This window comes from Puntigrus tetrazona, chromosome 12 (assembly GCF_018831695.1).
Source record: "Puntigrus tetrazona isolate hp1 chromosome 12, ASM1883169v1, whole genome shotgun sequence".
Taxonomy (NCBI): Eukaryota; Metazoa; Chordata; class Actinopteri; order Cypriniformes; family Cyprinidae; genus Puntigrus; species Puntigrus tetrazona.
Window position 1 is genome coordinate 11140360 of NC_056710.1, and position 24982 is coordinate 11165341.

General features: G+C 38.1%; 1 protein-coding gene across 5 annotated transcripts; it reads left to right on the top strand.

The window, feature by feature from the left end:
- The first annotated feature begins 1264 nt into the window (after positions 1-1264).
- Positions 1265-24683, top strand: ppm1bb (protein phosphatase, Mg2+/Mn2+ dependent, 1Bb). 5 transcript variants are annotated; one of them, XM_043253792.1, is made up of 7 exons: positions 1444-1522; positions 1721-1809; positions 14520-15365; positions 17051-17168; positions 17672-17783; positions 18743-18800; positions 19478-21651. In XM_043253792.1, exons 3-7 carry the CDS (start codon positions 14535-14537, stop codon positions 19784-19786), a joined length of 1428 nt encoding a protein of 475 aa, XP_043109727.1. In that variant the 5' UTR covers positions 1444-1522; positions 1721-1809; positions 14520-14534; the 3' UTR covers positions 19787-21651. The 5 variants fall into 5 exon arrangements, with proteins under 5 accessions (XP_043109726.1, XP_043109730.1, XP_043109729.1 ...); XM_043253791.1 differs by having other exon boundaries at positions 1265-1809; XM_043253795.1 differs by having other exon boundaries at positions 1270-1809; positions 19483-19641.
- Positions 24684-24982: the final 299 nt, after the last annotated feature.

A 24982-nucleotide genomic window follows, 5' to 3' on the forward strand; every position in this document is an offset into this window, starting at 1 on the left:
CAGGACACAAAGGCATCTGTGTTTCTGTGTCTTTGGTTGGTTAACCACAATTTAATGCAGACGTGTTAGAGAGAGAAGTGAACGGTTCAGCTGGTGCGTCCAGCTGAAGCACGAGGCAGAAGTGTTTCAGGAAGGTTGAAAGACAAGGCATGGGTTCTGGGGCAAGATCAAAAGGAAATTGGACACTGTATTCGGTTATACCTTGGACTCATGGTTCTTCATTATAGGACTGACGTACAGCAATCTGACACTTGCACAATATGGTATTCATTTAGCTCAAAAGCTGCTTTTTATTGTCCAAAAATACATTTTACTTAGTTGGACCAAGAATAAACCCTCTTTGATTTGTTTGAGAAGATCTTCAAAATGCTTCCATTTCAGAGAATCTGTGCTTCACCAAAAGGGAACGTAGATATCTTTAGACCTATTTGGTCAACATTTTTTCTCTATACACCTAGAAAAAAATGCTATGTGAGGAGGATTGTTTATTTTGATTTTGTATTTCAAGTCAGAGACTTTGTTTTTTACTGTTTTTAATTAACAACAACAACAACAACAACAACAAATGCATATATTGTGCTTTACTTCCTATAACAACTAACAGCTACATTTGTTTTACTCATACATTTGTCTTATACTACATTATAAAGAAACAATCAACAAATATATATATATAATAATTTATTTATAATAATAATTTATTTATTTTTCAATTTTCATGTGAAAACAAACAAACAATCAAACAAAACATTTGTATTATACACTATTGGGAAAATGGTAATAAAGACTTTTTATTAAGTTAAGTTAACAAAAAAAAAATTATATATTATATATAATATATTATTATATATATATATATATATATATATATATATATATATATATATATATATATATATATATATATATAATATATATATTTATATATATATATATATATATATATATATATATATATATAATAAAAATAATACCATAATAATTAAATATTTATTACATATTACTAAACAACTGTTAAATTATATATATATATATATATATATATATATATATATATATATATATATATATATATATATATATATATATATATATATATATATATATAATAAAAAATACCATACCATAATAATTAAATATTTATTACATATTACTAACCGACTGTTAAATTACTAAGCTAATGTTGGCTTATTACTGTAATTAAAAACACATCGCCTCAACCATCGAAATGGATGGAAACTCTCAGCATGACAAACTAGCGATGAGTTCTCTGCTTAACGTAAACTACTGTTCAAGCGTCACGATTGTAAAATGACAAGACGAAAGCCAATCAAATCGTGGGATTGGCCATCTGTAGTCTTAGCTGTCAGCAAAATAATCCAATTAGCAAACACGCCTAGTACAGTTTTGGCCAATCGTCGAGCCACTTGAAAAAAGTATCCCTCCCCTCTATCAAGACGCACAAGACTCTGAACCGAAGGATATCTTGGCCTCCCTACAGAAGCTGATTATTCGGATCTATGTAATGATTTATCCCACACCATGATCCCATACTGATACGAAACTTAGAGAGATTTAGTCAATAAGTCGACAGATTTGTTCAGGGACATCTGCGTTGGCGTCAAACATGCGCAAAAATTCACGCTATCAAAGCAGAGAATCACCGTAAACGGAATGATCGCTTCTCACGTGAAGTCACCCTGATTGTTTGTTTTTAAAGGAAGCGACAAGCTTATCGACTCCGAAAATACCCGCAACCGAGAGACCGAAGTGGAAACGAGCGCTGACATCCGCAGTATATCTGGAAATGTAAGTACGGGGACGTGTGGGCCTCGGGGTTTGCTCGACGAGAGCTCATGCTAAGCTAACCAGCGCGAGTCTGCGCGTGATTTCATTGCTAAGTATGAGGCTTGTTGTGTAACGAGCGAGCTGACACACAAGCGCGACTATAACGATATTAGACTGACATTACCGCCCACTTTCCGGTTGGATACGACAAAGAAACACAGTACTTGTTATTGTTCGTAGGTTCCGAGTTTTATTGCGTTTGTTTGTCCGGTAGCAGCGACAGACAAACAAGCGCGCGTCAGAAATAATCCCATCGGCTCGTCCTCACTGTTAGTAAGAATTCAGTGCATTATGTAATCACCTCGGCTACTGTCAGCTCTCCTTCTGTTTCTCTGACATGTTTGAAGCTTTTCTCACTCGCATTTGACGCTTCATTTGTCCTTTTAACCTACACTGTGCCGGCTTGCATTTAGCTTTGGTTTCATGGTTACCATAGTTGGCTAATTTTGCCTTACTAGGTGTTTGAAAGGACGGCCTGAGATTCATCATGACATTGTGTCGATGAGGTCAGCTCTTGTAAGGCCTCCCAACTTATATTATTGATTTATATTATTTGTGCAGCTGATTTTTTTGTTTTAATGCGATGCATACTTCACGTAAAGTGTTGTAAGATGTCTGCTAAGTGACATTAGGAGTAGCAAAAACTAACGCTGGTGAGTATAAATTTGAAGTCCTTCATAATAGTTAAAAGTTTAGTTAACCTCTTGTGCGCTTCTGTTACTCTGTACTCATAGTTGTCTTTCTGATGCAGTGAAAGTAATGAGTTCAAAATCGTACTTCACATTTCAAATAGTGCAGCAAATCTTTACATGTTTAAGTATTGTGGATACTTCCAAATGTGTTATGTAGTGGTGTTATATATCTTGTCTAGGACAGCTTTTCTTTAGACTAATGCCTAGTGAAATTCAGTCATAAATTTGTTTAAAATGTTCAGATTGTGTGCACAGATACTCAAAAGTTTGTCGGCGCTTATTTTTAAATGATTGTGTTCAACAAGTATACGTTAAATCGTTTAAAAGTGACAGTAAGGAATGTTATGTTGGAGTAACTCAAACTTTGATACTAAGTTCATCCGCAGAGAGATTAGAGGTCTGATTATAACTGTAGATAAAGGGCATTGGTCATCGTTTGTTAACCCAATCGGTACGGTTGTAGACTGTAGACATGACCAAATGACGACAGCAGTGAACGCTCTTTTCTTTATCGTGATTGAACACTGTGAAACTTTGACCCAGCCTGCTATTCAGAGAGTGCTGATCTTGCAGTTGTTCATCTGATGCTGATTGCTAAAGGATGGATTTGCACGAGTGGGGAGGTTGGGGGATTGACAGTGTAATAAAAGCAGATGAGGGGACCTCTTTGTTTGCTCAGTGGCTTCCTTAAAGTCCGTCCAGATCTGTGACAGGCACAGAAGTATTGGCAGAAAGCGAAGCACAAGATTGCCATGCAGATCTCTTGTAATGGCGAGCACTGTGGGAAAATATTTGGGCACTGAGGCTGCACACTTGTGGATGTTAGTGAGAATAAGTCATTTCGTTTACTTGCCTTTTATATCTTTACAAACCTGTGTGATTTCGAGGAACTGTCCATGCGATAAAAATCAATAGAGTCTGGTGTCATTTTGCACGCTATTGACTTTCATTGTGTGGGCAAAAACAGTTCTTTAAAATATAGTCTTTTGTTTTCTGTAAACACAAACTAAGTCGTACGGGTTTAAAACGCCATGAGGGTTAGTAAATGGTGACATAATTTTCCCTTTTGGAGGATCTTTCACTTTAAGTGGTTTGAGTTTATTATGGTTGGCGTCATTACATGACGGAAGTGTAGGAAAAAGATGTTTAACAGCCAAGGATTGTTGCATACACCTTTTAGGTGTAGTCCTCAATGATGGTTGGAATGAGTGTATTATGTAGATTATCATTTAAAATAGTGTTTAAATAGCCATCATCGTAATGATAATCACAGGTAGTGCTCTTAATTTTCTTGGTATGCTCTTAATATGCGTATGATCACAATCAGGTCCTTTAGATCACCCTATTCTCGCTGTCATCATGCTGTCACCGCTGAACCAGCTCTTTAGCTCACAGACTAATGTCAAGGGATTAATGTCAAGAGGCCCGTATAGGTGGTGTGTGAGGACCACATCAGTGTGAATACATGGAAGATGTTTCCTATACTCTGAGAGTATTTGTGTGTTTTATGGGTTTGGCAGGGTGGTGTTCAGAATGACTCAGGATTAACTCCTTCCTGACCACTTCCCTGTTTGTGGGTGTGTGAGAGGGCGTGACGCGTGTGTTTGTGCTAAACGTCTGACGTGAAGCTTTAGTTAGGCCTGGCTTATAAATACACTACCATTCAAAAATTTCTTTTTTTTTCGTTTAAGTTGATAAACACAAATAGTAAAAACTTTTAGAATACTAAAAAAGTTGCTGTTCTTTTGATCATTGCCTATATCGCACAATCTTGGAAAAGTATCACAGATATGACACAAGAAAAGTGTCAAACCCAAAGAGATTTTTGTAAAAGTTGACTCATCCACCTCATTTAATATGCCCCCACATATCTACAGCACTGTGTTGGAAGTGGAGGATAACAATTCCTTTGCGTAAACATTTGGACAGGAGGCATACATTTTATTTGTGCCGTAGTGTTGTTGCCTATTATTTAAAAAAATCTTTCTCAGTATTCAAGAATAGCAGAGTCCATACCACAGCTTTAATGATAAAGGCACAGAGAAATTATGTTGTTGGAATCACTTTCAGACTTTAATTTTTTTTTTTTTAACAGCTGAATGAAACAAACATTGACAGCCAATCGGAATCCATCTTGCTAAAATGAGCTGGAGAATTTAAGGCGATAGATGCCCATGCGCTTATAATGAACAGACAATATGGTCTGCTGGTGTGAACTGTAATATCTTTTATCTTTTATAGTTATCATTCCTTGTGTGAACAGGTCTTAGGGATTGTAACATTTCTGTCACATGCTTGAGGTACTCAACCAATCACAATGCACCGGACAGCTGGCCAATGAGAGCGCACCTCGCTTTTCAGAACAATGAGCTTTGTAAAAATTGACGCATTTAAGAAAGGCAGAGCGGATAACAACAGTAATGTGCGGTGTGTGGAAAATAATGGTTTTGAACCTTAAATCATGTAAAATGCATCACATTAAACCAAAGACGCAAAATGTTCTATTTTTAGCATCATCATGTGACCCCTTTAAGCAGCAACTGTTTTCATTGATGATAAAAACAAAATTCTTTAGCACTGGTAAAATGATTGATAAAAATTCTGAATTACCGTCATAGGAATAAATAACATTTAAATGGGTAGCATGAATGTTTAAAAAGAGAAACTTACCATCCTCAAATAATTTTTTTCTAACAATTATGTATTAAGTCATTTTAACCAAAATTGTACTATTCATTGGTGTTAATTTGGCTTTAAATAAGACACAAATATTTGTCAATGTTTTTAATCTGCAACATAAGGATACATGGTTATATTTTACATGACTAGTAGGTCTGTTGCTTTGCATCTTAATGGAATCTGCCAGCTGTGTTTTGATAGGCAGAGATTGTGGAATATTTCTGAGTTGGCTTTATGGGTGTATCAGTAAAAGCAATAGCTCAGGTAGCTATAAAAAGCACATTCAGGCACCTTGTCTTTGATATGCAACGATTGTAAATTCACTAATGGATGTTAAGTAGCCCAACCATATTTGAAATCAATGATCCTTTCTTATGCAGTTGTTTGGTTTCATAACAATGCTACTACAGGGGATATTCCAGTTGATGATACGTTTATTGAAAGTAGCAGTTCTGCTTTGTCTTAAGTAGGTGGTATATAAAGTGCTGTAACTGCAGGCTTGCGTGGTTGACTGAATGATACCAGCTGTATGGACAGTTTTCATTAGATCTCGATTCAGAATTTATGCAAGTTACTAAAATACTGTCCCTTCACAATAGCTCGGATTGTTCACAACAATTTAAAACAACTGATGAAACGTTTGGTCACCCATTCCAATCCCGAATAATTAACTAACTTCGTTTTTATGCATACAAAGTTCACCGGTTTGATTGCCGATCTTCAAAATATCTTTGTCTTCCACAGAGAAGTAAAAAAAGACAGAATATTTTACTTTTCTGCAAGGTATTCCATTAATCTCTGCCATTAAAAAAAAAAGTATCGCTTGGTACATATATAAGACAAGAATTCTTCATCTTCATTAAAGCGTGAACCTTTTAATCATTAATTACACGAGTAATCACCTCCATGATGGATTTGCTTGAAATTTACAACCACGCAGCAGTTAGGGTTGGGAGATATACTAACTACTCCTAATATAAAATTATGCAACATTATGAAAAAAACAACAACAATCCTAACAACTCTAGAATTTTTTTTTTCAGTTAGTTTAAGCTGTCTAAATTTCTTTTTACCATAAAATTTGTTCATAAGTCATATTTTGTGGATAAAACTTTTTGATAAAAAATGTTCCTTAACAGTACTAATATTCATAAGTGTTCTGATGAAATGTTGACTATACACTTTTGTTGAAAGTAGTCTGTGCTCCGACAGAAGGGATGCACCACTGGTATTGGATGTTTTTGCGATGGCGTCTTACAGACTCCTTTATGAGGATCTTAAATAGATTCATCTGTCGTGCAACAAAATTTCTTTTTTTTTTTTTTTTCCTAACTGCACAAAGTTGTCTGTCTTTTTTTGTTCACGTTGTCTTTTTTTTTTTTCCCCCAGCAAACTATTTGGTTAACATAAGTACTTCTCCTTTGCGTGCCTGAGCACCATCATTGTGGCGAGACGGAAACAAGCGTCTGCTGCGAGTGTGTTTGAAAGATTCACAAGGTGCAGGGTTTTGAGGAAATTTGGGCATGTCGTGTTTTCTTCCTCCGAGCACTTATCAAAAGTATTCGTTCACGTCATAAAGTCACCAAAGGCACTTACTTCACTTGCTTTGGATCACTTGGCTCGCAGTTTGTGGCTAATATCAAAACCATTTTAGTGACTGTCTTAAAGAAGCAGTGTATTATTTAATCTATCGCACTGCCGTTAAGTTTCTGTTTCTGATGTTACTGTAGTCTAACCCTCAGGCGCCACGCCCACAGATCGTCTGATGCATATTGCACACAAAAATTGCAAGAACTCGCTGCTACAAATCTGATTGGCTTCTGCGCAGGAGTGAATGTGAGCTTGTCTTATGCCAATTGTCAGAAATCTTTCTACGTGAGACTAACGGTACCGAGGTCAGTGAAAACAATAAAAATGAAAAGCACATGTAGCGAATGTGCAATTGCAAAAGAAAAATTGAAATTCTGCTTTGAGTATTGTCATTTTGGGACAGAGAATATCACGGCTTGAATGTTTTTTGACTCACGGGTGCACAGTTTGCATTGAACTTTAGCTCAAATGTCTCCTACTTGAATAGAAGAAGCCTTGTTGTAACATCAGCAGGACGCGGTATTGCATATACCGCTAGATACTTTTTAGTTCACATGCTGTGATGGCAACTGCTGCTCCTGCGGAGACCAGCGATTCCCAGAAGATGATGCTCTGCTCTTGAGCCTTACAGAAGATTTCAAGTAAAATCAGGATTCTGTCTCTAGTTCTGCAGTGCTTTGCACGAAAGAGTTTCAGTTAGCAAAATGTCATTAATTTTGAACTTTCCTTTCTTTTCTTTTTTTTGCTCTCTGCTGTCTCTCATTCTCCTCTCACGGACCTTTTAGACCTTTTAGCGAGCAGACTGTCAGCTCACACCCTCAGTGGTTGTGTAAGCCTGCCAAAATCCACTTCCCTCTTACACTGATACAATGTATTTTGGCTCCGTTTTTACTGTACAGGCCTGTGCTTCAGGTTTCGCCGTGTGGTTTTGATACGAATGACTGGCCAGTGACAACAGTTTCGAAGGGAAAGATGGCGAGAGTTTGCTGTTCCAACTGTGATAGGGCGGTGTGGGAGTTACAGTGAGTCTGTGAGGGGGTGGATAATTCGTACAGTAGATGTGAGAGCTCTTCTGCGCTTTACATGTGTGCATGGGGAGAGGAACCCGCCGTCGCATCTTTCATCCTGCCTCCAGAAGAGCAGAGGCCACATATGGTGTGAGTGATAGAAGAGGGGTTGGTTGTCGTTCTCCAAACTCTGTGTTTACTCAGCTGAGGCTAGCTGGACAGATATAGCTCTCTCCATACAGGGCCTCGTTGCTCTTCTTTTGTTTTGGTGCCTTGTTGATGCAACACATCTTCCTTTAGCTAAGGGAGTGCCCTGACGCTGTATGATCTGGATGTTCTGTAGCACTTAAACCACAGGAGCACCTCTCGTGCGCAATCTGTGAACCTCTTTTAGAGCCTGTTCAATGTATTCTCTGACTTGAGAAGCAAATGAGGACGTAAGTGACTTGACTATATAATCTGCCCAAAAATACATAGTGCATCATAGTCATTCATTGATTTAAGACCATTAGTATAGTATGTTTTTTTCTCATGCTGTCCTGTTAAAAGTGTACTCGCATTAGTAAAATATTTGTGTATTTTTAATAATGTAGCAATATTTGAAGAACAGCTCACACCGAATTTCTTGAAAATCACACAACTTTCTGTTGATCAGTATGGTCCTCACGCAAATTTCCAGATTTTGTGGATCCCTGTTGTAGTGATTGAATTTCAGTAGTTTTCCCAAACAAAGATGACCGTATGTTGATTGTTTTCACTTGAAATTGTCTAAAATTTAGTTTCAGGTTGACTTTTAATACTCATTCATTCATTCATTATTAGGTTTGTTTAAAATCTGGTTTCTGATCGATGTTTGATGATAAAACTATAATAACATTTTAAAGGGATAGTGTCCTCGAATTAAAGTTGTCATTAATTACTCACCCAAACCTGTTACATCTCCGTTAATCTTCAGAACACAAATAAATATAATATTTAATGCGTTTCAAGAGCTCCTAACACAAAGTCCCTCTGATGCTTAAGTTGTATTTTCGATGGAAAATGATAGACATGATAATTCTTTGTAACTGATGTATACTGTGACTATTGTCAACTTTATTTTGGTTATTTTTAAGTTTTAGTTAGGCGAACAAGCGTAACTATGTAAAAATATATATATATGTATATAAATAATTAGAGTACTAACTAATGTGTAATGTCGAGACACCATAAATCAGAAGTCTACTATTCAACAAAGCATTGTCTATCATAACAGAAAGCTGAGAGGTTTATACAGAATCCTATCAGTAGCTGACTTTATACCAGAGGCTAAGCTCAAAGCCTGGTTTCTTTATGCTGAGCTAAAACGGAAATGCGTGGAGGTCATCTCATGTCCCAAGAAGATGCAGAGCTTGCAGCTAGGTCACTGAATGAAGCTAAGCCCCCTGTTTAGAGCGCAGCACTGGAGTTGCTTGGTGACGCCACAGTGTTTACTTTATTTTTAGAATGGAGTCTTATAAAGAAAAAAGGGGGTGGAAGTCATAATTGTGCCTCAACAAGCTTGGGGGTTATGACATCAATTTAGACCTTTTTAAGATGTCCATGTACTTGTTCATACACTGTCTAATTAGGCTAAGAAAGAATACCATCCCCCCCGGTTCGGAATACATCACTAAAACGTTTTCGACATCTTAATCCTTCACAAAGTGTTGCTACAGCAGAGAATTGTGTGTCTCCTGTTTGGACATGCTTCTCTTTGGAGTTCTTGGTTTACACAGTTAATGTAACAGTAGTTTTCCCTATGGATCCATATTGTGAACTGAAGCATTTCCAGCATAATTCTGTTTGCATTTTTTTAATTATTTGTACATATACGTATTTATTTAATATGCAAAAGTATGCTGTTGTGTACACAACCAATAAACAGATTTTAGTTTTAATAAGTCTTTAGTAGACAGATTAAAATCTGTGTTTTTTATTTTGTGCCACTCCGAGTTGTTGGAATCACATTGAAACCATAGATTACTCAACTCTAAAAGTACACAACTTCATTGTAGAGTAGACATCACTAAAAGTGATGCCTATGTTGATTCAGTAACCACTTTGAACGATTTGGTGAATTCATTTTGTGAAGCATTCTCTAGACTGATTTTTAAACTTTTGTTTTTGAAACCTTCATTAAAAGAATCAGTTCATTTGTGTCAATTATTTTCATGGATTGGAATGCTGTGGTCTTTCTATACAAGATCATTGGGCTATAAAAACATACTGTGAGTTTCAAAACGCAATGTTCTTGTTAGACTAAAAATGGTTCAATTGAATCCAGTCTGCTTAAAAGACAGGTTTTGGAATGTACCAATTTATAATGTAGTAGTAGAGGTAGTATATCTAAACCCGGTATGCTTCACGAGTCTAAAAGTGAAGCCGTCGCATATCAATCGCCCCCAGGTGACTGGCTATAGTATAGTTCATAAACCCGCACTCTCCGTGTAATCTAATGGTACGTGAAACAAGCTAAATAATTAAAGGAATGAAGGAAGTGGAATTGCGTCATCTATTTATTTTTTTTTATACAGTCTATGGTCTAAACGCTGCCTCCGCCTAAGATGATCAACGCCTGCTTCTGCAGACCAGAAAATTGCCTTTTACTTCTAAATTGTATTTTGATGTAAAAGTCTTGAAACATTATTATGATCGAATTCCGATGTGAAATGTACTTTTTTTTGGTTTTTTTTAAGCCTTATTTAGTCTTTAGGCTTCTATAATATGGAGATGTTTGCATCTTTGAAGTTTTAAAGTCAGATCTTGCTCAAGCCACGTGCACAGGATAACAGTTTGAAGGCATTTTTGATAAACCAGTTAAAAAGATGTGTATTCAATATATCTATAAAAAGTCACTCTGAATGAATATATAACCTCTTTTAAAGTGGCCTATACTGGGTTACAGATCTAAATAAATCCTAAATATAAAGTGCAATCCATAGCACTTCCGGGGCAGGATTAATGCATTAGTGTCTGTGCATAACATTTTACTGTGAACAACATTTCAGTTGAAAATGATTTCTTTAAGATGTAGCAGATACACATGTTTAATCTTGCCTCTTTGTGGTGAGGGAATAAAGCTTAACTCTGCTGTCCGGTTTCAATCCTCCCTTTTTCAGGTCCACATCAAGCCACCTTTCCAAACCCCCCTCATTTCCTGCTGTTGTGCCTGTTTATTAGCGTTTGATCTGATACGTTTGTGCGTTTACTGCACCTGGTCTTGTGCGCTTGTTTTGAAGCTCAAGCATTAACAAAGCTTCCTCTCGAGCGTATCTGCCATGCTAATGGCGGGGTTTGATCAAAGCGAGCTCTGCATGATGGATCAGCCCATTTGCTCCTGACAGAGATCATCCAAGCCTCAAGGCCTCGGAAAGAAGAGGATCTGACAAGGACGTCTGAACGTGAATGTTGGGAAGAAGTCCCGCATGAATGACAGCCATAAGGATGCAGCACTTCGCCCCTGCCAACTTTCAGAAGCAAGTAACCCAATCTGAGCTTGATGGGATATAAATAGAGCCGTGCTCAGAGGGGGAGGACTGGCCAAGCCGACAGCCTGGCCAGCCGAGCCATGACACTGCACAACAACCTGTGCCCTCATCCAACCACACACACTAACACACTCTCCAGCTCCCAACCGCCTTTTTTGGTCACATGCCTTCCATGCCTGTCGTGTGTGGAGTAGTGAGCAAAAAAGCTGGCTGTGAGCACCACCCTTCTGGGTAACTCCAGTTTTGTCCCTGAAGGCCACATGCTCTGGTGTGGACGAGCCCATGATCCTCTGAATGCTGGAACTTTCACTGGATCTTGGCGCTGCTGTTGCTGCCAGTTCTCATTCTCACAAAGCATAAACAGACCTGCAAAGAGGAACGCGTTAAGAGAATGAGAGAAACTGTAATTTGACCTGTCCCATGACCCTGCTTGTAATATCGGTTGGCAAACCTTGACTTACTGTTGGTTAGTAGCCTACTGGCTTTTTTTGGGCTTTGCTAGGTCAAGGTCCCAGGCGGTGATCGCATAGCTTACGAAGCGGCTCCCATTCCATTTGTCTAATGGCTTATTTGGGCTTGTAATACATTTCAGTGGCTATTCCTGGAGTCATGTAATGGTCTTACTGTTGAGGTTTGCCCAAAGCAGCTTAAAGCTGCTACACACTTTCTAATCCTGCATTCAGAACGGGAATCAGACTCATGAAAAATAAATTTTGCCTTCTGTCTTAGTAGTAATCAATAATACATTTTTTTTTTCTCTGGCCTTGTAAGTTCTGCTAAGCTCCTTTTTAAAGAGCGTTTTGCGTGCATTCAGCAGTTGTGAGGTACACTCTTGTGTTTGATGTCTGTATGCGTGCTTGTCCTGAGGATGAGGTAAAGAGAGCCAAAACCAGTTTGTGTTTTTCTTTTCAAGCGTGGTTCATGGAAGTGATGATACTCGAGATGAAAGGTGATGCAGGAGCTTGAGTTACCGTTCGGACACACCCCATCGGTCTGCGTAGCCTGTCCAGAAGCTTTTTTTGACATCCTGAAACTTTTGTGGCTCTAAAGACTGGAGTAAAGGCTGCTGAAAATTCAGCTTTTGCTGCCAAATAAATTTTTTTTTTTTTTTTTTAATTTAGCTCATTTTGCTTGTACACAGTGGTCTGTGGTAAACACTTTTGTCATTATGTTTAGGCAGTACTGCTGAAGCAGGAAGCCATTGGTTATAAATCTGTAAAATTGTTGTTGTCCCCAGCAGATTCAAAGCAATCTTTACTGTTCTGCCTTTGGGGGACACACCTTGCTGCACATCCACAAATTATGCAATTTATAGCAAATACTACTTCTTTAGTGCCTTGTATTGTAGGTTATGATGATATAGGTCAAGTTAACCAGTGAAGTAAATCAGTAAATTCCACTTCTCAGAATTTCTCATTTAGCATCATTCTGAATGTTTTCCAATGTACCCTGTTTTTTTTATTCACTCCCTGCTCTGTAATTTATGACCGATGTCTTCTAATGCTCTTGTTCACGGTTTTCTTGATGAACGTAATTGCCAAGGCTTGTAATACTGAAATACTGAGTTCCTTTTTGATGAGCTTTTGACAGTTTGTCTGTTATTATCTTCGCATATGCTGTTACACTAGCCTTTAGATCACGTCAGGATCTGTCAGTAACTCAGCAGACGTTTGCGGCTTCCGCAGCCTTCATTCTCATCTTGTACATTTGTACACACATGCTGGTTTTATGATCAAAAGAGGACTGATGAAATTGTGTAATGCTAAAGAACATTGTTGTCGGTACTGGTGGGCTGAAGTGTGTTTGTATAATGCTATTAAAACCAGTGTTTGTTGATGACCAGTTGCACATTCAGTTATAACATGGTTTTTGTTGTTTAAAAATGTTTTAATTTACTTGCCTTTTTGTGTTGTTCCATACCCTTTCTTATTTTCATATTTTTGATAAATTCTGAGAGCTCTCAGACCCTCTGTAGACAGCAATGTATATACATTGTTCCCAGGTCTGGAAACACAGCAAGGTTATTGGTAAAATAGTCCGTGCGACATCAGTGCTTCAAGTATAATTTTATAAAATCTAGTTGTTTAACAATTGCTCTCCCTCGAGTTCCGTCTTTCAGTGTTTTTGGGATTATCCCAGAAGGTAATCAATGTAACCAGTTTACAAATATGATCAGGTTGTGTAAAAGAGGTGTCGAATTGGTCATAAGACTCACTCATTCTTATCTGTTGAAGGGGGATGAGAAACCTGTTCGTGAAAGGTGTAAAAATCTTTTTAGTATAAAACATATTTGAATAGGTTTAAATATTGTTTAAATAATACTAAGCAACTTTATTTATTCAGAAAATATATTAATGGACCTTTTCAAAAAGAATTCTTCTGGGATGATTGTCATGCACTTTTCTTATTGCTTTTGTTTATAATATGTTTATTACATGTATATTTGCACTCGTTTAAATTTTTTATATGTGTATATAAGTATGCATATGTGTGTGCAATTGAGATGTTTCATCTTGCAGTGACTTTAGCCATTGTTGCTGGCATGGTGCTAAATCATAAATAAATAAAAAAATAAGATTACATTGATTTACGTTTTGGGGTACTCTCCAAAATAGAGGAAGACAGTAACTCAGAGGACAGTTTTTCAATAAATTATTTTCTTTGCGCACAACAACTATTCTCATAGCTTCGTAAAATTACAGTTGAACAACTGATGTCGTGTGGACTAATTTACAAATGTACTTTTACTAAATTTCTGGAAGTGGGAATATTGCATTTGTGCTGCTGTCTACGGAGGGTCTGAGAGTTCTCGGATTGATCAAAAATGCCTTAATCATTCAAGTTCTAATGTTGTTAAAAGAGTGGCAGGGTGAGTAATTAATTACAGAATTTGTTTTTGGGTGAAGTAACCCTTTAATAGGTCCCAGAAGGTTAGAAAAAAATAAATATACATTTCATTAAAAGAAGTCTTTTTAGTTTTGGACACCCAGTCTTTTAATGGAGGGACATGGTTTCATTTCAGTTTGTGCTTTTAAAGATTAATCAAAGCCTTATGGTTTTGGAATGGCATGAACTTTTCATTTTTGGGACTGTGATCCATCTCTTCAACTTCTCAAACTGCACATTGTTATTGTTTTAATACAGTATGCTTTTTCTCATTGTAAAGCAACTTTGCATCCCTCTTTCTATTGCAGACGGTGTCCTGAGCCATGGGGGCCTTCTTGGACAAACCGAAGACAGAGAAACACAATGCTCACGGAGCGGGCAACGGTCTACGCTTTGGCCTGAGCAGCATGCAGGGCTGGAGGGTAGAGATGGAGGACGCTCACACGGCCGTGGTGGGTCTACCGCACGGTCTGGACGACTGGTCCTTCTTCGCAGTGTACGATGGTCACGCTGGGTCCCGCGTAGCCAACTATTGCTCCAAACACCTGCTGGAGCACATCATAACCAGCAGCGAGGACTTCCGTTCAGGGCCCGACTCGGTGGAGGGCGTTAAAAGCGGCATTCGTTCTGGTTTCCTGAAGATCGACGAGTACATGCGCAACTTCTCGGACCTACGTAATGGCATGGACCGTAGTGGCTCCACGGCAGTCGGCGTGCTGGTGTCCCCCGAGCACCTCTATTTCATCAACTGCGGAGACTCCCGTGCCGTACTCAGTCGCGTGGGACAGGTACGGTTCTCCACACAAGATCACAAGCCGTGCAACCCACGTGAAAAAGAGCGCATTCAGAACGCAGGAGGTTCTGTGATGATCCAAAGGGTGAATGGTTCTCTTGCTGTGTCACGTGCCCTGGGGGACTATGACTACAAGTGTGTGGATGGGAAGGGCCCCACCGAGCAGCTGGTATCTCCGGAACCCGAGGTGTTTGAAATCCCACGCGTTTCAGAAGAGGATGAGTTCGTGGTGCTCGCCTGCGATGGCATCTGGGATGTGATGAGCAACGAGGAGCTGTGTGATTTTGTGCGCTCTCGGCTAGAGGTGTGGGATGACTTGGAGAAGGTCTGCAACTCTGTGGTGGACACCTGTTTACATAAGGTGAGAGATCACAGCAGAAGTCTCGGCATAGTTCAGCCAAAAAACATACACAATGTCATCATTTACTCATCCTCATTAATATTTAGTTGCTTATAACATTTAGGAGCCAAATGTTTTCATTTTTTCACGAACGGGACATAGCTGTAAAAATCGCTATAGACTTTTTGTTCTGTTACTTTAGAAAGGAACAAAGTTTCACATTTCAAATTCTGTCCATTTTTCTAAATACATGTACAATATAACAGATTCATAATTTTTATTACTGTTCTTCTGTATTTTATTTAAATCGGTCAAGTTTGTATGACAACCACAATTTCAGCATGTATAATAAAAAAAGAGATAAAGTAGAAATATAATTATGTAATCATAACTAGTACTGTTAAATGATTATTTGCGTCCAAAATACGTTTTTTTGTTTGCATAATGTGTGCTGTATATTTTCATGTATCTATTTTAGAAAAATGGGTTGTCTATATATTAAAATAATATGGATATAAAGCTAGAAATGTGTGTGTATATTCAAAAAATATAATGCATGTATTTATGTATAGGCTATATAATATACACAAAAACACTAACATTATGCATAGAAAAACCTATTTTGCATGCGATTAATCATTTGACCAGACGTAATCACAGCTTTATTATTATAAAAAAATATACAATCTAAGCGTATCTATACAAATCATTATTTTAACTTTCAGTATTATAGTATTGAAGTACCAACTGTCTTTTGTGTATATTTTTAACAGCATCAGTTAAGATATATATTTAATTTTTACACACAGAATAATCAACATTTAATCATACTCTTATGAAACTGAATTAAATAGAATTGTGAAGTAGGTGTCAAAACTAAGGCCTGCTAAAACTTTGGTTTCATAATATTTATAAGATATTGTTCATTTTTGAACCACTGACTCATTAAAAGAAACCGTTTACAACCTTTTACATTATACTTGACAGCTTGTGCTGCATTTCCTGTGTGCATTAAAACTCAAACATTGTGTCAATTTATTTATTGTTTTTATGTATTTATTTTTTAATCTTGTTTTTTGTCCCAGTGGGTATCTTCTAAGTTTCTGTTTTGCGTTGGTAACACTGCCTTATAAGTAAAAAGTTTTCATGTAATTGTTACAGTCCTGCTAGTCTCATTAGACAGACCTGCTGCATATAACTTGTGGTTCTATAAAACAATCCCCACTCCCCTTTTCCACTCTGAATTTAAGTTGTTCACTGATGGTCTCATGACATTCAACAATCCAAACCCTCCAATACCCTCCAAAAAAACTCAGACAGAGCCTGGGACCTCGTGAGTGTTGTCACAGCTCTTGTATCTGGCATGGATTTGCTCAAGTTGATGTCAGGGCTTTCCGTTATTAGTCTGTAGCCTTCTTCATGCTTTTTCATGATGTATGGCTCATATATACATTGGAAACTGAGCTTTTTTCCCCCATTCTGCTTGGAATTTTTTTTTTCCTCTGTGAAGGTCTGCTTAGTGTCTAACTATGAATAGATGTCACAAATTTCCATCCCAGGTAAATATTGGCCAAATCGGAGGCGGTCTAGATTTATAGTGGTTTACAATAGAAGCGTGTGGTGTTATAAACATTTGCCTGACAGGTTGGGTTTTTGTGTAGTGAACTGCCTTTTTTAATGTAGCATCCCCTTTTTTTTTTAACCAGGGAAGCCGTGACAACATGAGTGTTGTTCTAGTATGTTTCCCCAATGCACCGAAGGTATCAGAGGAAGCTGTTAAGAGAGAGGCTGAGTTGGACAAGTTCCTGGAGGCTCGTGTGGAAGGTAAGAGGCACCACTTTGTTCATTTGTTAAAGTTTTCTGCTTTTCTACATCCAGTGTGGTGGAGAGGGCTATCTTGTAATTCAAAAAGTCCTAATACCAAACCTCAAGTGCCAGTCATGTGGTTTAAAATTGCTCTGTGTGAGCACTGTTTGGATTGCGGTTGTCTTCTTCTCCCTCTGGTTCCTCTCTTTCAACATTCTGGCATGTTCTAAATTGTCTAGAGGCTCGTAGGATCTTTCCTGGATGGGGAATATATTAATTCTGAAAACAGTTCTAGTGTTTTTCCATTTGACGTGTAGTTAGGACAGCTGTGATGAAACCTGTTTGGCGTTCTTTCTCTTGCTGGATATTATTTTTCTCACACTGTCTCGATAAGTGGGATGGTTGAACCTGTGCCTACATCGTTCTAAGGTTTCACGGCAGCAGTCACAGTGGAGGAAACGCTCCAGGCTTCCATTAGCAGTTTGTTGCCCTACATGTTTAATATAATTGTCTCTCTGCAGAGATCATGGAGAAGTCAGGGGAGGAAGGCATCCCAGATCTAAGCCATGTCATGCACAACCTTCGCCCTGAGAGCATCCCCAACCTGCCACCTGGAGGTGGTCTCGCTAGCAAGTAGGGCTCCAAAATTAAGTTACATTTGTCCTTGTGGTCCTTCATTCGAGCAAATAAGAGCGAATTTTGTAGTTGCTCTACTATTCTTTTTGGGCTGGTAAACCGCAGACACATGGAGTAATACTGATATCTGGGTCATGATTAAAAATAAGCGATTCTTTTAGTATTTATTTAAAACTGTTGTTGCTAATTTGTTCTTTGAATATAAATGATATTATTCACTGGACTTCAGAGGTGTGTAGTTTTGTTTTTTTTTGTTATGTAGTAGTGCATACAAATTTTCATTCTTTTTTATGTTCAGATTATGTAATCCTGACCTATAGGCCTGTATATTTTCTTATTGTCCACTTTTAGGCATGTTTTATTATTCATATAAGGTATTCATATATTGTGATGCCAAAACAATTTCACATTTCTTTTTAGACACAATTGTATAGACTTTTAATTACCCCCATCTTAAATATCGGCCATAACACAAAAATAATTGTGGATTTATTGGTATAGTCCAGAATATTATATTATTAAACGAAAATTTAGTTTTTATGATTTTGTTATAATTCTATACATATAAGAATATGAGACATACTGGATTATATAAATATTGTTAAAATTAACCAAAAATATTGAGTAATGGTTGGAGAATGTACCATACTGGTAAAAAAAAATGGGGAAAATTATATAATCCTATATAATGAGTAGATAACATATGAAATCTGTATTTATGACAAAAATAATCATTCTCATTGCAAAAATATCTACCTTAAAATATCAATATATTGGAATCTAGAGCTAATGATATTGTAATTCTTAATGTTTTTAGTTTTTTACGATCCCTCTATGTAATGTGCAAAAAAATGCACATTTGTGGTTTATGCTATGGACCATATAAACATTTCTGACTATTATCTTCAGTAGGGTTTTCAGCGTTCTGTCTAATAGGTCTCTCTTCTCTCATCCAGACGTAGTGTAATTGAGGCCGTTTACAACAGGCTAAACCCACACAGAGAAGAAGATGGGGTGAGTGTTTCCTTGCTTTTTTTGATCTCATAAGAACAGAACCAAAGGTCACTTGAGTCTTCTTGCTTAGACTTAAGTCCATCCATTTACTCATCATCTTGCAGTACTTTTAATGCACAACACCTGCAAATATTTAGATTTAATATAGGTCTAGGTGACTCATTCATGCATACATTTAGTCCCTCGATCATTTGAGAGTGATACATTTAGCAAGTGATTAGCAAATGTCCTACTTAGGGAAACATAACTGGTACTCTGAGAGATGGGTTTATATATAGGGCAGATTAAACATCCAAACACCACTATCTTTAAAAGCAGTGCCTCTGCATTTAAGATTTTAAATGCAAGGCTTTTTGTGCAGGCCTTGGCTTTGTTTGTCCGTCTGTGCTTGTGCCACTCTGTGACGGTTTGTATTTGTATGTCCGCATCTTGGTAATGCTTACTTCAGCGAGTTTATTGCTCTAAGACTTGTGAGAAGAGACGCGTGTGGACAAGCACCTGCATCTTTTGTACCCTTGCGCGCACACACAGACGAACACACATTCGCCACAAATGTATCGCTCTTCAAGCGTGCTGCTTTCTGAATGAAAAGGCAGTATAAGGTCATGGGCAGGTGGCCCGCTCTTAGCGTGGTCTCTTAACCTGCTCTGTCCACTGACACTGGCGTCTTGCACCAGGACAGCCAGGAAGGAGCGGCCGGCGGTGAGGAGGAAGAAGAGGGCAGCTCCACCGCCGCTCACCTGCTGGAGGCGCTACGACAGTTCCGGCTCAGTCACCGAGGCGAATACCGCCAAGTGCTGGAGCAGGCGCTCTCCACTTACCGTCTGTCCTGCGGGACAGGCGCCACCACACGGACCGACCCCAAGGAGGAACCTCCCTCGCCCCCTCCGTCCCCGGCCACTGAACCCCTCACCTCTGAGGAGGGACAGGATGAAGCTGCTACGTCACAATCTCTGGACGAGCTCTCTGGCGCCCCCACTGCATGACCCTATTTAGTACCCACTAAACCCAGCCCTGCTATCAAACCCTTTTCTGTAGACCTGCTCTCTGGCCCAGATTGCTAGGTTGCTTTTGGCAGTCTTCCTCCTTAGAGCACTTCCAGTGCAGGTTTTTGGTTGTCTTTATGTATTTGTAATAGCACTTTGGGTGGATGTTGTTGTTTTGTTTTTTTTTTTTTTTGTGAGCTCTCTTAACAGTAGAAGTCGCATACAGAGGAAGTTCTGTGGATAATTCTTATCACTAAAAACCTGCTCTGCAACTGCAAGTGAGGTTAACCTTGGCATATCCCAGCTCTGTCTGCAGTAAGCACTTTCTCATATCTCTGCATTTAAAATGAGACATGGAGGTGTAATCTAATGAAGTGTTGAAGAGAGAGTTCACTTAGACATGAAAATGGTCTTCTTCTCACCTTCATGTCATTCCAGATTTAAATGGCTTTATTCTACGGAACACACATATATTTTGGAAGATTTGTTTTTATCTTCTTTTTTTTGGTTTATTTGTTTTATTTAGTCTCTTTTTGTGTTTTAATTAAATTTTTTTGGTTTGTACAAAGTCTTTGTGCAATCAACACATTGTTCAAAATATCTTTTTCCTTTGTTATTCTGCAAAAGTAAGTCATACAGGTTTGGAATGACATGAAGATTAATCTGTCTTTTTAGGAGATTTCAAAAACCTGTTACACCTGAATGATTTGATCGTCACCATTTCATACCCATGCAAGTAGTCAAACATTTGAAATCAAAATGGTTTAAGTGGACAATCTGGGCCATGCCAAGAATAAACAACAGTTTGCTCTCGTGCCATGCGATGCATGTGTACTCTATATCTTGGGTTGTCTCGTGGCTGAACATAGTTATAGGATATTAACGTACTGTAGTAATCATCAGGTACAGCTTCTATTATGCTCTTTATGTAGTGTGCGTGCGCGCGTGTGTGTGTGTGTGAATCAAATGTTTGAAATGCGAGATGATTAACTGATCAAAAGCGATTCTTTCACCATTTAAAAGGGAACTCCAATGCTGTTTATGTGTGTATCTTCCTCTCTCTTCAAATCTCTTTCATAACGGTTAATAATGTGAGCTGACCTCTCGAATATGATTGTCCTGTGTCTGCTCTTTGAGTGTTCACAGTTAACTCTACTATCCAGGTGTGTCCTTGAGGAAGAAGCACAAAATGGAAATGCACTGGCTTTATTAGCACGGACCGTATGAGATTACAGAAGCTCACACAATCATTTGTTCTTGCAAAATTCTTTCGCCTGTTGTGCTGACGAAATCAGTCCGTGGCTTTACATTTCCAATGTAAAAGTCGCCCGTTGAAAGGGGACAATACAGACCGCTTTACCTTTTAGAAGGACTTAATGCAATCTACACATTAGGCAACGCTGCTAAATGATCATTCATGAATGTCTGTACACTGCAGTATTTGCACAGGGCTTCTTATCTTATACCCGAGTTTGTGGAAAGCGAGCTGAATTCTGTTAATGCAGATTGTCATATCGCAAAAATATCTGATGTTCCAAACTACTTTGGTTTTGTTTTTTCTTTGGCTGATTTATCGAGCCACTTGAAGCCGATTACTCTGTTGATTTGGAAGTTAATGCATAACACAAACTGTATAATCCTCTTAACAGTTAGCGTAAGTGCATGCATAATGCTGCCATTGTTATATTAAACTAATGTTACTAATATACAGGCTCAGCAGAATCAGAGAGCTTAATTGTCCATAGAGCAGTATTTGCTGCCTTGGGTTTTGATTTTTATTATTATTATTATTTTTTTTCCTGGGCAAAGGTTTGTATTAATTTGTTTCACGCTGAAGTTCAAAATAAATCAAATTCAACTATTGATATCTGTCTTTGCTCCCATTCATTATCAGATCTGAGATGACACACCACACAGAATACTGATAGTCTCATAAGTGCCTTTTATAGCTCTTGTAAGAACTTGTTCGTTCTTAACTATCCTTCATAATCAGACGTGGCTTATGTTCTTACTCATGAGCCTTGTTAGGGGAAGTTTGAGGCTTGAGGTAAGTGAGCTTCAAATGTGCCTTAATCGTTTAAAAGCAGGGGAATATTAGTTTCCTTTTCAGGTGGAAATGCAAGTTTTGTTTGATTTTTAAAAAACAAAAACAAAAAAAAAAACCTCCCCACACCCTTTTGTATGTTTTGATTGCGTATTGTTTGTCAACTCTTTTTGGGGTACACACGGATTAATGCAACCTCTCCTGTTTTGGTTTCATGCTGTTTTAATGTTATTAGTTTTTGGCCCACTGTCTACATTTGAGTCACCTGTAGGTTCAGTTTAAAAGTTTGGGGTCTGTATTTGATGCTTTTGAAAAACCATTGTTGAGAATAAGAAGTCGCTTATAAAAGACTGCACTTATTTGATCAAAAATACAGCAACATTGCATCCTTAGTGCCATATTTTTCAAAATGAATCCTAATGATCTTACTGATCCCAAACTTCATTTATTTAAAACCAAGTCCATGCTTTGTTTTGTGTTGCATGGAATTGGGAAATTAGGAAATCTTCTGTTTTTGTCTCCTTTTCTTGTCTTTCACATCCTCACACGTTTCTTTCTCGTCCCCGGCTCTCACTAGTAAGTGTTTTACCCTTTAAAAAATGTTTCTCTGTTTGCTCATTTCTCTCCCTTTCTTGTTTTCTCCCCGTCACAGAGCGGAGGTGACCTGGACGACCCCTGGTAGCCCGAGCAGCCAACGGCTTCTGAACCACACGAGAATGTCCTCAGTTCACACAAGAAAACCCTTGCTCACACACTTTTTTTGGTTTCAATTCGGAGAGCGTCATAGGAAATGTTAAACGACGAGTCTGGGAATACATACGCTTGTTTTTTAAAGATGATGAGAAAACTACAGAAATTTGTTTTTGTTTTTTTTGTGTTTGGGTTTTTTTTTTTTTTTTTTTTTTTTTTAGAACTGCATTATATGGTAGAGAGATTTATTTTTACTCATCCCACCCCCACCCCCCCTTCCTCCTGAATCTGTGTCCATTACACAGAAGTTGCTGGACGCTAATTTGGAGGCATGAACTCTGAAACTGGAGGAGCGCAGGGCCAGCGAGCTCTGAGAGGGACAGGGACCCTCGTTCAGATGCGGCTCTCTTCAAAAAAAAAAAAAAACCCTTCACACCACCACGCATGTGCAGCTTTTTTGGAGGCATGATCTCAGTTCTTGTTCACCGTTTCTGCCGCCCTCTTCTTTAACCCTGCGACTCTTAACGGGCTCTATCCCATCAGCTGGACAGCAGCCGCAAAAATGTAACGTATCTGTTGTGGATTTTTTAATTTTTATTTTTTTCCTCTTTCGGGGCAGAGGCAACTTTCTTCTAGTGTCATTAATTTTGGTGCTTGCTGTTAAACATGAAAACGCAAAAAAGAAAGAAAAAAAAATCCTAGGGTACTCTTGAGACTCGAATCTTGACCGCGGGAGATTATTGCAAACCTGCTATGAATTCGGAGGAGCTCGTCGCGGCGACTTCCTCGCAGTCGCCTCGGAGACGTGCATAAATACTCCTTCTCTTTTTTTTCGCAGCACTCTTCGTTCCCCGCTCTCCCCTTCAGCTTGCCTTCTGGTTTGTGGTTTTCTCTAACAAAATAGTCGAGTTTCAAATAGTTTCCCCCTCTATCATTTTGACTTGGCATTTTTAACTTTTTTTTATTATTACAGATTATATGGCGTAATTGGTATTGTTTGATTGCACTCACATTTGATTACGAAAACAAAAATACTAAAAAAAAAAAAAAACTATATGAAAGAGAAACTATGAGAAGGTAGAGTATTTCTAAAGTGAAACTGCAGAAATATGTATGTGTATATAGCTATATATATTTTTTCTCCTTTAACAGCGGAGTGAAAGAGTGGGAGGGGACGCTCTCTCCTCAGACTGGCTGATAGGTACTTGAATATTCATTATGAGTGGTTCTGATTTTTTTTTTTTTTTTTGTTCGTTTTTTTCGGTAATCCTTAATGTAGGATTGTTTTTGAACCGTGCCTGTAAAAGGTGAACCATGCTGTAAGGGGTGTACTTACAGGACAGTTAGCTATGAATGAATGTACCCCTTATTCACACTGATACACATTACATATACCTTCACGCACCCATTTGTACATGCTCATGCGTAACACTTTCATATGTGCATTTATTGTTTGATTAGCTTCATCGTATGCATTCACGTTCTTGCTCCATGTACTTCACATGCAAGGTTTTCTTTTTGGTTTTTTTCTGCGCTGTGCGATCATCGGACACAGACGTGCTCTGGAGGCCTTCTTTTCTTCCTCCTCTTTTTTTTTTTTTTTTTTTTTTTTGGTTGTTTATTCATCGACTTCACCTGCTCTGGTGTGTAGCTTTAAATGAGTGTTTAATTGAATTTTATGAGATGATTGTTTATGTATGTATATATATTTTTGCAGTTTTCCCCTCTTCTGGTACACATAATTTGTAGCCATATGCTGGAAAGCTTCATTTTAGGACTAATAGATTGAGTCAGATTCCAGCCGAGATGGTAAAGAGATATATATTTTGTGCGGTGAGTGCTCAAGGACATTCATTTGCGTTGTGTATATCAACAATTATTGATGCATAGAATAATTGAGACAAAGTATTTTATTTATTCCAAGTGTGTTGGCTTAAGAAGAGAGGGTTTCGCCGGAGGGGGAAACTACTGTCCCGTGTGTTTTTTGGAGAGTGTGATTGAATTCTCTTGCTCTCATGTCCTTCCTCTTTCTCTCTGATTCTCTCTAACCACCTGACGAGCCCATGTAATGAACGTCCCCAGTATGATGTTGTGATGTTTCAGTAGCAAACAGTGAATATGATCTGTTCTCCTCAATAAAGGATTGCTAAAGTTTGATGTTAACACGGTGACTTGCTTGTGTTTGAAATGTTGCCTCACGATATTTCTGAAAGGGAATGAAGGGTTCACGTCTTGAACTTTTATGAAAGTACTTGTTTGTTTTGTCATGTTTTAGCGCAGAAGCTATTTCTGTGAAAGTGTGAGACTTCCAATTCATTTGTAGCCGTAGAATGCAGCAGTGCCCTTTTTGTTTTAAGAAGTACTTTTTCCATTCATTTTGTCCTCGATTCTCTGAATTTTTTTTTTTTTTTTTTTTTTTCATGGGTAATGTAGTCTTTTCACCAGGATTTGCCAAACAGCAA